The following is a 14,366-nucleotide window of genomic DNA, read 5'->3' as shown; positions in this document are numbered from 1 at the left end:
CCTGAGTCAGGAAGCTGCTTGGCCTGAAAAGAGATGAATGTGACAGGAAAGACACCTGTAGGCCAACAGAAGCGCTCTTAGTTATGTTTGTAATCCAGGCAGCAGGAACAGGTCTAAAGCAGGGAATCTCTTTGGCCCTACTGAGGAAAGCCTGTAGGAAAGCCTGTCAAGAGATGCACCAATCAACAAGGTAGCAATTACAGAGGCATGGAGCAAGGGCAGCTTGAGAAGAGGTGAGACATGGAGGAATCTAGACATACAGTCTGTGCCACATAATACTGCTTGGGTGAATGACACGAGGGTGGTCTCCCCTAAGGTTATATGACCCAGTGAGATCACAGTAGTATTAGCTTATGTTAAGTACATTCTGATGTTCCTACAATGATGAAACTGTCTAAAGATACCATATTGCAGAATATCACTTATTGCTATATTGAAAATGTAAGATGACTAAGAGTTTGTTGATTAATCAGATGTGGGGAAAAAAAAGGAAAAAATGAAAAATATTTCCAGTAATTTGACAAAATATTACTGACAAGCAAATTTCTTAAGATGAGACAAGAATACTGTACAAGCTTTTACAACAAAAAAATAAAAGAAGAGCAGCCTGCAGGAGGGCTAATGTTAAAAGAAGTATGAAAAGGACAGAAAAAAAAACAATAGAAAAAATAGAGCTAGGAGTGTAGCTCAGTAGTAGAGTACTTACCTAGCATGCAAGCAACAAAAGGAAATAAAAAAGTAAAGAACCAGGTACCTCTAGAAATTCTGTAGAGGAATATGAGTGTTAAAGATGAGTTCATGAGTCTACTAGAAGGGTGGAAAAGGACTTCACATGAAGAGGTGAAGCCATTGGCAAAACACATACTGGGAAGAATAAGATGTCTACCAGCAAACTTACAGAAAAGAATAACAGAGAAGGTAGGATGTGAAGGCATGCCAAGCAACAGTAAGTCTAAGAGATGGAGCAGCATAGCTCTCACATACACTTCTGGCCAGCCTCCCTCCTTCACCAGTAAAACAGAAATCCACATGCAACATGCCTGCCAAAATGACAAATCTTCTGTTCTAGATATCCCTTCCACATCAGTTCAAGATTCATAAACATACTGTGTATATATATATATATATATATATATATATATATATACATATATATATATATATAATATAGAGAGAGAATATATACACTATATAGAATACCAATTCAGAAAAAATATCTGCTCACATACTTCTTTCCAGATCCCAAAGACTATGTTTCATGTTGTAGTAAGTGGGATTTAAGTGCATTAAGTATATTAAGTGGTGTTTGGTCCCCAGCATCAAGAACAAACAACAAACCCCTACTGGCATTTATTCACCTTTTCTTCTAGTAAGCCTTCCTATAGTTAGTAGTTTTATTTCTTTTGGTTTGTTTGGAGTTTTTTTGTGCTATTATTGTGGCTTGAACTCAGGGCCTGGACACTGTCCCTTCACTTTTTTGGCTTAAGGCTGATGCTCTACAACCTACCTGACCTACAGTTCCCCTCTTGACCTTTCGGTGGTTAACTGGAGATAAGAGTCTCAATAGATTTTTTTTCCTGTCCAAGCCAGCTTCAAACAGTAATCCTAAGGTTTAAGCCTCCTGAGTATCTAGGATACAGGTGTTAGATACTGTTGTCCAGCTCCTAACAGTATTTAAAAAACAAAAATATAGCTGGGTGCCAATGGTTCACACCTATAATCCTAACTGCTCAGGAGACTGAGATCTCAGGATCATAATTCCAAGCCAACACAAGCAGAAAAGTCCATGAGACTTTTATCTACAACAAGCTACCAAAAAGCTGTGGCTCAAGCCTTGAGCAAAAGACATTTAAGGACAGGGCCCAGGCACAGAGTTCAGGCACCAGAACTGGCACCAAACAATAAAAATTAAATTCTTAAAAAATAAACTACAGGGACTGGGAATGTGGCTCAGTGGTAGAGTGCATGAGGCCCTGTGTTGGATTCCTCAGCACCATGTGAACAGAAAAGCTGGATGTGGCACCATGTGTAAAGTGGTAGAGCGCTTGCCTGCAGCTGAAGAGCTGAGGGACAGTGCCAAGGCCCAAAGTTCAAGCCCCACAACCAGCAAAAAAACTACATGGGCATGGCTCAGGTGGTAGAGCTCCTACATAACAAATATAAGGCCTTGAATTCATCCCCAGTATGCCTCCCTCCCCAAACAAGTAAGCTATAAAGGGAAAGAGGAAAAATAGAAGCAAAACCTTTTTCCTGAAAAATATTAGCCATTATATTGAGATGCATTTCTCCCATAAAAATAGGCAGGCATTGTGATGCACATGTATAATCACCAGCATGAGTTAGTGACAGCAGGAACTCATTTGTGGCCAGCCTGAGCTGCATAATGACACTCTCTCTCAAAAACTCAAAGTGGGCAGGAGTAAACAATGACACAGACATAACAGTTTATATATTTATTCATTGGTAGACTATTCTATAAACAAAAAATAATTTGCTCAAAAGTGATAAAGGGGGCCATGTGGGATATTAGCTATTATGGTTGCTGGCTATTATATACCACTCATTCCTAGGAACATACAGTTATTGTGCTACAGGAACTTCATATTTAATAAACATTACTACAACACCCAAAAATGATTTACGACATCTCAAAATTGTGCCAAAGAACAACACCACCTGTCAGGTTTTCAGTGGCTCACGCCTGTAATCCTAGCTACTCAGGACACTGGGAGCTGAGGATCACAGTTCCAAGCCACACCCAGGCAGAAAAGTCACCATGAAATTCATCTCCAATTAACCACCAGAAAACCAGAACTGGAGTTGCGGTACAAAATGGTAGAGAGCCAGCCTTGAGTGAAAAAGTTCAGGGACCAATGTCCAGGTCCAGGGTTCAAGCCCAACAATCCACCAAACAAAACACCACCAAACACCAAATATCAATTGCCAGGTATTTCAAACTTGAAATACCTATAACAGTTCTGATTCATATCATACTATGAGAATGGGACTAATGGGGACAAGAGAAAATCCTACAGTCAAGGTACCCATCTTATCATAAATTAAATGGTTATTAGACAAGCAACACTGCAAGGGAATTAATACACAGGAGTTTTGCTGGGTTTTAAAAAAAATATTTACTTAAAACTTTTTTCAATATAAACCTATAGAAAGTTCCAAAAACATTACAGAACTCTACATACCCTTAACCAAGATAGTACCAATATAATACTAAGTAGATTACAGGCTTATAAAGACCTATACAGTCATAGCATAGGTATAGATTCACATCCTCAACACTACAATCAAGATACAAGACAATCCCATCTGCACAAATGAACTCCTTGTGTCTTACAAATGCTGCACCCTACCTAGTCACTCTACCTAGCAACCACTAATTTTGTTCATTTAACTTTGACATTTTAGTTATACAAATGTGATCACACAGTATATAACCTTTGAGACTTTTTTTGTTAAACTCACCAAAATACCCCCAAGGTCTCTCTAAGTTGTATTTATTAAGAGTCTCTTCCTTTTCCACACAGAGCAGCCGTCCATGAGAATGCTGATTTGTTTAGCCATTTACCCATTACAAGACATCTGGTTTGTTTCCAGTTTAGGACTTCTACAAATAAAAATGCCATGAAGCTGTACAGATTTTTAGTACCAAAACTGGTTTACATTTGTCTGGTGTAATGTTCAGAAGTGCAACTGCTGGGTTTCAGGGTAACCATGTTTAACTTCATAGAGATATTTCCAAACTCTTCTCTAGTGTAGATATACTATTTTACATTACTATCATCAATAGATGAGAAACCATTGTGAATCCTCAATAATACTTGGTATTTTCATTATCTTCCCATTAACCATTCTGATAAATGTGTTAAGCCGTATTTCTTTGTGGTTTTAATTTGAATTCCCTATGACTTATGAAGTGCAGCATCTTTTCAGTCCTCACTTGCTATTCATATTTTCTTTTCAGTGACATACCTATTAAATTCTTGCACATTTTCTAATTAAAGCTTAATTAGAAAGTTTTCAACATGCTGTTTTCCATGCTGATGAGACACTACACTGTTCGCGAATAATTTCTAAATATGTAGCTTGTGTTTAAAATTGTTTTTGCAGAACAAAACATTTTGACTTTGATGAAGTCAAATACCAAGTTTTTCTTCTTATACACTGTGCTTTTGAAGTCCAAAAAACATTGAAAATAATTTCCCCAGGATCTTTTCCTAATTTTTTTTTTTTTACAATTTTACATCTTGTACTTAAATCCATGATAAATTCTGAGAACTTTTATAGAGATGTAAAATTTAGGTTGAAGATTTGGAGCTTTGACCTGTGGATACCAATTGCTTCAGGCTCTTTGTGTGCATCTTTTTTCCTTCTAGTTCCACGTTACTGCCGATACAATTCCGATGACTTCTGGCTTTTTTGGGAAGTCTTTGAAAATGCGTCCTCCAAATGGTAATTGCATATTGGGTACCAACTTTTTTTATTTTAGAGAAGAAAGTTTTTCCATAAGCTCTTTCTTCTCTTGGGTCAACTCCTGCAAAAACTCTTGGTTTTGCTCGACTCTGATCGCTGACAACAGACACTTGACCACACACATGATCCACATAAACAGAGATTGCAGGTCCTGGTTACTGAGACCTGATCAGGAAGAAGGCACTTCCTCTTAGAGGAGGCCGGTTCTTCCTCCCGCAGGGTCTTGGGCAGGAGCATCAGCGATTCGAGGCAAGAGGTTCCATATGAGTCAGAACATGGACTCTCTCATACTCTGAGCTCCTCGGGGCACGGGCGGATTGAAAGCAGGCTTAAGCTATGGCCAGTAATCGTGTTTTTATCCTCCACGAAACAGGAGACGATAATCCCAACGAAGCCTGGAGCCAGCACCTGGTGGGCAGCCTGGGCGCGCACATCAACGTGGACGGCCGGACAGCGAGGGGAGGGTAGGAGGGCACCAGCCCACCACTCGCGTGGGGCACCGGAGAGCACCGCCAAGGCCGCGGACAGCGGTTCGGGGAGGTCTCCACCCGGGCCTTCCTCCCATCCCACCCCGCAAGATGACGATGGGGAGAATGTGGACGGCTCAGCCGACTGGGCCTTCACAGCCACTGCGCCCATCTCCTCTCCAGTACTTGCAACACTGGAGTTACTCCCCTCCTCCTCCTCTGGCACCCCAAAGTGTACACTCTGCTCCTTACCAAAGCTCTCTAAACCTAGCCAGCTCTGAGCTATAAAGTTTATAAGTAGTGAGATGACTCCCAATTCTGAAAGGTTTTCCAGAAAGATTTTCCAATGCAGCCTATGGTTTGCCTCCAGTATGATTCAGGGGAGATGGAAGAGAATTCCATTGTGATTAGTGACATTTGCTTTTTACCTAGTAGAATTGCTTTGGATTTTTTTTTTTATTGTTGATTTCAGAATCTACCACCAGACATCTGTTTAGAACCTTTCCCTACCTCGAACCTCCTGCCCATGTCTACTTTTTTCCCTTACTCTAAGCCATCATACATTTCCATAATGTACTGCCAGTGGATTATTCTATTTCGCCGCAGTTCTTTTTTAAGTTTATTGTATGTACAGAGGGGTAGCAGTTACATGTCAGATAATGAGTACGTTTCTTTTGAACAGTGTCACACTTCCCTCATTTTCTCATCACAGTTCTTTCCACTCTTTTTAGTTCTTTTCTCCCCTTCCTAGGGTTGAGGAAGCCTCTCATTCCCCAAAGCAATTGATTGATTGATTGATTGATTGACTGATTTCCAGTATTGGAACTTGAACTCAAGGCCTGAGCACTGTCCTTTAGCTTTTCTGCTCAAGACTGGTGCTCTACAAAGTGCATCCTAAAACATTAATTTCCTGAATTTAGCTGTTTAATTAGTCACCTTTTAAAATATAAATTGGGGCTGGGAAGGTGGCTCAGTGGTAGAGTGCTTGCCTTGCATGCATGAGGTCCTGAGTTTGATTCCTCAGCACATTAAAAAAAAAAAAAAGGCCAGAAGTGGCACTGTGGCTCAAGTGGTAGAGCCCTAACCTTGAGCTGAAGTGCTGAGAGACAGCACCCAGGCCCAGAGTTCAGGCCCCATGACCGACAAAAAAAAAATCATACAAAACTCATCTACAAAAATGAAACACACAAGCATAAATATAAATTGCCCTTTAGCCATTTATAATACAATAAATGTTACAGGAGAGACTTGCCAAACTTCGAGATTCTAAGAGGTGAGTTTCAAGAGTTTTATTTGGTTATGTTGTTAGGTTAGGATTTTCAGAGTTGATGGAAAAGAATATTGTGGGAAAACTTATTCTGACAAATTATTACACATACAGAAGAACTGATCACACTTAACTGGATCTGTCAACAACATGGAAAATAAAACTTTATTTTCAGGGGGAAAAAAGACTGGTGCTCTCCTACTTGAGCCACAGCTCCACTAACAGCTTTTTGGGGATTAGATAATTGGAGTTGAGAGCCTCATAGACTTTCCTGTCCAGGCTAGCTTTGAGCTATGTATGATGCTCAGATCTCAGCCTTCTGAGTAACTGGGAATGCAGACATGAGCCACTGGCACCCAGCATATAGAGGTATGCTGGATTAGGAGACACAAATAGCTTTGTCATCTTTTGTTTGAAAACCCATTTTATAGGAATTTATAATTTCAGAATCTCCCTCAGAAAAAATTCAGTCAGGGCTGGGTGCCAATGGCTCACACCTATAATCCTAGTTTACTCAGGAGGCTGAGATCTGAGGATAATGGTTCAAAGCCAACCCAGGCAGGAAAGTCTTATCTCCAATAAACCACCAGAAAACCGGAAGTGGCACTGTGTGACTCAAGTCGTACAGTGTTCACCTTGAGCTGAAGAGCTGAGAGACAGTGCCCAGACCCAGAGTTCAAGACTCATGACTAACAAAAAAAAAAAAAAAGAAAAAGAAAAAAGAAAAAATTCAATTTAACTTTTTTCATAGCATATAATAAGCAAATGATTTGCCTTGTGTCAGTAATTGTAGCTACTCAGGAGATTGAGATCTAAGGATCATTTTGAAGCCAGCCTGAGCAGGAAAATCTGTGAGTCTTATCTCTAGTTAGCCACCAGAAACAGTCAGAAGTAGATGTGTGGCTTAAATGGTAGAACTCTACTGCTGAGTGAAAAAGCTGAGGGACAGAACCCAGGCCTCAAGTTCAAGCCCCATTACACACACACACACACACACACACACACTGATTTTAAACAAAACATTTTATTAGATATACAACTACATTTTAAACATTGCATTATAATCATTTTCATATACAGATGTCCCTAATTTACAGTGGGATTACATCCCATTATAAACGCATTGTAACTTGAAAACATCTGAAGTCAAAAATACATTGAATACACCTAACCCTACAGAACATCATTACTTAGCAACACAATCCAGTGCAGAGTGTCAGTTGGTGATCCTGTAATTGTCTGTAATTGACTATGAGCTGTGGCTTGCTGCTGCCATGAGCACTCACAGGCACAACTGTTTTGGGAGCACAGAGAATAGGCACCTAACCTGGCTTAGGAAGGGCTGAGAGCTGAGGGCTGAGGGGGATGAGAGCTGATGAGCTCCAGAGCTTTCCCTGGTGTCCGGCCTGGAACTGATGAAAATGTCTCGCCATGGTCCCCAGAAGCCTCTTACAAGTCAGCAAATTGATGTGTCTGGTTTGCTTATTTCCCTCCCTTAATGGCCAAAGCTTCCCTGTCATTGTATGTCAATCCTGCTGGTGCGACAGAACCATCTGCTGAGTGAACATGGGGAGGTTTCTAGGCTGATGAATGGAATTACTCCTCTGGAAGATGGCAATATGTATTTTATGTCTATCGCAATGATGTAATTTTAAATGCAAGTTAGTGTAGACCCAGGGATAAACAAGCTATTACTGCTCTCTCCAGAGACTTTATTTTACTATTGTTTTCTTTCCTTCCCTTGCTTTTGGTGCTGGAGTACTTGGCACATGTAGACAAGTGCTCTATCACTGAGCTACGACCTCATTCTCCCAGATACTCAGGGCTTTTTTAATTTTTTTAACTTGTTATTATGAAGGTGATGTACAGAGGGGTTACTGTTTCATAAGTCAGGTAATGAGTACATTTCTCTCCCAGTTTCCCCCTTCTGTCCCCATCCACAAGTAGTGGAGTTCATTTTCAACATGGTATCTAGCGCAGAATCTTAAGTTTAAACCAGAGGTTTTATGCTGGTATCAGAATCTGTATAGCTTGTCTTTCAAACATTTTTATGTTCAGAAATATTTCTTTTGAACAAAGGATTCTATTGCTTTTTGCTGTTTTAGGGGGGGGAAATGAGGTCTAAGGATACACCTCAATGGCAGAGCATTTACCTACAGGTACAAAGTCCTGTGTTCTGTCCCAGCACTATGACAGATGGATGACAGATAGACAAACAGGCAAGCAGGCAGGCAGACAGACAGACAGATACAGATAGAGTCTAAGTCAATAAAGAGGTTAGATTTCTAGAAAATTTTACAAATATTAGGTTTGAACCCAGCATCTCACACTTGCTGTTTGCTTGCTCAGTTTGCACTCTACTTCTTGAGCCATATCTCCAACCTGGCTTTTTGCTGTTTTTATTCTAAATTATCTTCAAATAGTTGTACAAAAAGGTTACAATTGAACATGTCAGTTTATTACTACACTGCATCTTGATTGCTGGCAATTTTGGGATGGAGTCTCATGGACTTTTCTGCCTGGGCATAAAGATCCTCTGGATCTCAGCCTCCTGAGTAATGCTTACAACACTGGCCAGGCACCAGTGGCTCACACCTGTAATGCTAGCTACTCAGGACAATAGAGAATATATATATAGAGAGATGTTCACAATGATAACACAGATCATTCTTTCCTATATTCTGCAAGTCATTTAATATTTGTTACTATATAGAAAACAATTCTATATATGCAAGTCCTTATGGTGGTTCGATTAGATGAGTTTTCAACTTTAGGGTGTAGTAACTGTGATATGCATTCTGTAGGAACTACCCTTCAAATTTTGGATTTTGCTGCTTTTCCCTGGCTAGCAATATGCAGAACTGCATTGTGACAGCTTGGGGCAGAGGCAGCAAGCCATGAGATCGCCAGAGAAAACAACACATGCTCTCCCGAGTGCCTTGCTACTCAGTAGGATAGATGCACTCAAGGAATTTTATGTAGGATTATTTCATCTCAGAAGGGTCTTGTTGGAATGTGACTCCATGGCAAGTAGAGGAAGCCTCTGTACATTGTCTTGAACATTTCTGCAGAGTATCTTCAAAATTCTATCCATAATGCTACTTGATCCAAGATGCTTAATTCAAAAGCATCATCAAATTCTTCTGTAGCATGGTGTTTTCACAATCCTATTTTCAGCTGGGCACTGGTGTCCCAGATCTGTAGTTCTAGCTACTCAGGAAGCTGAAATCTGATGACCACAGTTTGAAACCAGCCCAGACAGAGAAAAAAAAAATCCATGAGATTCTTTTTTTTTTGGTCGTGGGGCCTTCATGAACTCTGGGCCTGGGTACTGTCCCTCAGCTCTTCAGCTCAAGGCTAGTGCTCTACCACTCGAGCCACAGAGCCACTGTCAGCTTTTCCTGCTTATGTGGTGTTGAGAAATCGAACCTAGGGCCTCATGCATGCAAGGCAAGCCCTCTACCACCTTCCCAGCCCAAATCCATGAGAATCTTATCTCCAGTTAACCACCAAAAAGCTGGAAGTAGAGGTGTGGCTCAAGCAAGAGTGCAAGTCCTTGAGTTCTAGCCCCAGTACAGCACATATGCGCACTGATGTGCATGTGCTCGAGCGCGCGCACACACACACACACACACACACACACACACACACACACATCCTATTTACTAAGAGGATTTACTAAGTTTAAGATTGTCTTAGGAGGTGGGTGCTAGTGGCTCATGTCTGTAACCCTAGCTACTTAGGAGATCTGAGGATTATGGTTCAAAGCCAGCCCAGACAGGAAAGTCTGTGAAATTCTTATCTCCAATTAACTATCAAAGGCCAGAAGTGGAGCTGAGGCTCAAGTGGTAGAATGCTAGCCTTGAATGAAAAGGCTCAGGGACAGTGCTCTGAGTTTAAGACCCATGACTGGCATGTATGTGTACTGCACAAGCACACACATCCAAGCACACACATGTGCACATGTGCACGCACGCACGCACACACACACACACACACACACACACACAGATTGTCTAAGGGACTCACAAACCTATATGCTGTGAATCCATCTATGAAGTTTATAGTAAAAACAAGGCAAGACATATTGGTAGAGTATTCTTTATTATGACCAATCAGAGGACAGTACATGAGTGCATATGAAGGATGATTGAAGCCAAGATTGTTAGAACCAAAAGCAATGCCTCATTCAAAGAGACTGTTTAGTTTTTTGGTTGACCTGTTTTACATTCATTCTTTAAGATATGACAGGATTACCTAATCTTGTTGTACAGTTCAGCTGTAAATCATAGCAGGTTAAACAATTTGGAGTGCCTGTTCTATTTTGCTTATTAAATATATATATATGCACCAAATATTTGGAATATATTCAAAGTTAGGCAGAAGCTCAAAATAAATGATATTTATAAAATGCTTTCATTGCTATTGTTTTCTTCTTCCCATATCCCCAAAGACAATAAAAAGGAGATTCTAAATGCTTGCTAACTGGCCAACTTTTCCTGATTTTATTACATTTAAAAAATTAAAGAAAGCTGGGAGCCATTGGTTCATGCCCCCAACCCTACCTACCCAGGATGTTGAGAGAAGAAGGATTTTTGTGTGAAGCCAATGTGTCCAGAAAATGTTGGGAGACCTTATTGCAAAAGTCACGGCTGCAGGCATTGAAAACAGGGCCAGAACTGTGGCTCCAGTAGTTGAGCTCCACCTTGGCAAGCTCAAGGCCTGCTGTTCAACCTTCAGGACCACAAACTGAGCAACAGTGGCCATGTCTGTAATTCCAGCTACTCAGGATTCTGAGATCTGAGGATCACAGGAGCCATTGGGCAGGAAACTCCATGAGACTCTTATGGCCAATTAGCCAGCAAAATGCCTGAAGTGAAACTGTGGTACAAGTAGTAGAGCATCAGCCTTGAGCAAAAAAGCTAGGGGACGACTCCTTGGCCCTGAGTTCAAGCCAAAGTACTGACACCAAAACAAAGCAAAACAAACAAAAAACCCATCTCAGTACCATAAAATAGTAATAATAAAATATAAAAATAGAACCTAAAGTATATTGTTTAAAAAAATATTCACATCTTTCTGGTTCTGAAACACTGGCAGCCATTAACACATCATCTTGCTAAAACAAACTGTCCACATCTTAGTTTTTACAAAACAAACAAACAAAACCCTGGTATGAAGAGCAAAATGAATGTGTCGGATCTTGTGGGCAGGCCACAAAGCTGAGGTTCTCTGCCATCCTGGCCTAGGATAATTTGGATCTTTTATAGTGCTGATAAATTGAAAGACTGTGCCTGCTACTCTGCTCCTTTTTCTGTAAGAGAACACTAATCGGTGTCTTATTTAGCTTCTCTGCCTCATGGGATGAACACAAAATTAGTACATTTAGAAGTCTCAGATCAATTACTACACTATAACCTTTGCAGCAAAAAAAAAAAGAAAAAAACTTAGAAAATGACCAAGTTACAATGACCATAGGATTTATTTCTCACCAGTTCTAAGTTGTGTGCCTGCTACAGTAGGGTTTGGTTGCCCATGGTTGGAGATGTGTTCCCATCGCATTCATTTATTTTTGCAGAAATAATTCAGGTGCATGCAGTGTATTGCTCTGGTTCCCTAAAGTTGCAGGGAAATCCAAGCGTTTTTGGTTTGGTTTTGCTTTTTTTAATATTGTTTATAAGCTACTCCTTTTGATGAATTCTATAAAGGCCTAAGAGCAGAGGATGCATTTATAGCTTGTAGAGAGATGAAGAAAGCTATGTCTGATCCCTTAAGCAAACACTGTGTTTGCTTGAAAATCTCCCATGAAATGGTGCTGATGTGAAATACTCATATTCACAAATTGTCTGGGAAAATTATTTAAACAACAGAGAAGCAAAGATGAGGAAAAAGAAACCTTCAAAACAGAAGAAAAGTAGCATTTATCCAAAGAACCCATTACTCAAAGGAAATAAAATTTCAGAATTAAGAGATAATGAAAAAAATCAGCTACATTTTTCAAGCAGAAGCAAGTTTTCATGGTTTATTTATAGGGAAGCATCCATACAAATGGATTTATTATGAGACTCTCAGCTCCTCAGCAGGCTGGGACTATCACTCCCTTACACTTGGCCCTACAAGTACTCGGCATGGTCACTTGCACACAGGTGACTAGCATGGGTGAATGAACCAATGGACTGTGGGCTTTTCTAAATACTAAGGGGGCTGCCTAGTTTCAATGTGAATTGCAGTTATTTTCTATCCTATGTGTATACAGAGATTTATATGGAAGTTTCTATTAGACAACTAGTCACTGTAAGAGGTGACAGTAGCAGCTCATTCCTCTCTTCACAGGATCATTTCTATCCTGAATACAATTTAATAAGAAGCAATCACATGTGTATTAACACTAGAGAGCATATAAATGAAGAAACCTCTTGGCTTACAAGCATAACTGCCATCTGAAATTATATACTTTTAATTCAGTATCAAACATTTCCTAAGCAAAGTGGTGTTTAGTGAGTGGCAAGTACCTAAAAATGTGAAACATTTCCCTTTATTATTTGCCTATATTCCTTCGTGTGGTGTGTGTGTGTGTGTGTGTGTGTGTGTGTGTGTGTGTGTGTGTGTGTGTGTGTGTGTGTGTGTGTGTGATGTGTATTGGTACTGGGGGCTTGAACTCAGGGCCTGAGTACTGTCCCTTAGCTTTTTCACTTCAGGCTGGTACTCTACCAGTTGAGCCACACCTCTGCTTCTACTTTTTGCTGGTTAACTAGAGATTATAGAGTCTCACAGACTTGCCTGCTCGAGCTAGCTTCCAATCAAGAGCCTTAGATCTCAGCCTCCTAAGTACAGCTAGGATTACAGATATTAGCTACTGACACCTGGCAGTAATTCAGAAACTTGATCCAATGATGTGTGAGTTTTCTCAAAGGCTTTAACTATTGTTTCAACCATCTGTAAATAGTCAATAGTTGTCAACAGGCAGGAAGGCATAGCAAGGGTACACCAACCTGGACACTTGGCTGCAGGAGTGTGAGGGGATGTGAGCAACAGTGTGACCTTTGTCTAGCATAATATGCTCCCTGCTTCTTGTCTTCATAGGATTGGCATGATGTCAAAGCCCTGTGCAGACTCCACAGCCTGCAGGATGCTCTGGCCTGAATAACAGACACAGAACCTGATTTCCAATGGGGAAAGCAGGAGCCTCCCTAGGTGTTCTTGATCTGCATGCTAAGACTTACCATATCATTTGAGATTACAACTCCTATCATGCTATTTTTCCTATTGGTTTCCCCTATTAGATTCATTTTTCCCCACCCCTCCCCCTCCCCAATGGTAGATTGAAGCCACATGACTCTTTTAGCTTCACAGTTTCTTTCTTTTCCAATCACAGTTATAAATCTGTTAAAAATGTACCATTGATATCAGCACAGAAATAAAATTAACTTCAGGAATAAGCTACAATCATCTGTGGCTAATTATCTCATTGTTCATTCTCTAAGCTTGACTCTTTGCTTGCCGGTAGCACTAAAAGTGAGATTGTTTCCACTGCTTGGGTTTGATGGCTTTGTCCACTCTAGAAGCGGATTTGTTCTAAGTTACTGGTAGAGGTGTTCTGCTATGCTATGCATACAACATGCTTTACACTCCTCAGACCACCTTGGACCCTACCAACACCCTTCACACCACCTTGACACCATTGCCTTTTCTGTGTTTCTCCCACAAAAGCAGCTGCTGTCTCTTTAAATCACAGGCCCAGAAATCCTAGCTTTCCAAGTGTACTAGCCCCAGGCTAACTAGGTAGCACAAAACAAAACAAAAGGAACAGTACCTTTACACATCTTTCCATCTGTCTTTAGCAACGGTCACTTAGGCTGCATATCTGAAATAAGCTACTACCTGACATAGCATCTACTCTATAGAAATGTAGCTTATGGCAAGACTGTTAAGACACGGAAGAAATGGGATTATGTGGAGAGCCCATCTGAGTCAGAACCTTGTCCAGCCACTGCAGTGGTCCATGAAGATGAATCTCAATCCAGCAGGGGGTGCTCGTGACATCCTGACGATGATATTCTGCTCCCCAACCCTGGAAAGCAAGAACAGAGACCAGTCAGTGGGTCACTTTACCCCAGCCACCAGCACTTCGGGAGCTAGAGGGT

The 14,366-nt window shown here is 40.7% G+C and overlaps 1 protein-coding gene across 2 annotated transcripts in view; it reads right to left on the bottom strand.

Moving 5' to 3' along the window:
* Positions 1 to 7,283: 7,283 nt before the first annotated feature.
* The window catches only part of Smad9 (SMAD family member 9), a 67,587-nt gene continuing 60,504 nt past the window's right edge, over positions 7,284 to 14,366 (bottom strand). For both annotated transcript variants that reach the window (XM_070002949.1, XM_070002950.1), the window contains exon 6: positions 7,284 to 14,293. In XM_070002949.1, coding sequence (XP_069859050.1) covers positions 14,150 to 14,293 — 144 coding nt within the window. In that variant the 3' untranslated portion in view covers positions 7,284 to 14,149. The remainder of the gene's footprint in view (positions 14,294 to 14,366) is intronic.

Source organism: Dipodomys merriami, unplaced genomic scaffold (assembly GCF_024711535.1).
Source record: "Dipodomys merriami isolate MVZ:Mamm:240054 unplaced genomic scaffold, mDipMer1.0.p SCAF_6, whole genome shotgun sequence".
Lineage (NCBI taxonomy): Eukaryota > Metazoa > Chordata > Mammalia > Rodentia > Heteromyidae > Dipodomys > Dipodomys merriami.
This window is presented reverse-complemented; position numbering and strand designations above follow the sequence as displayed.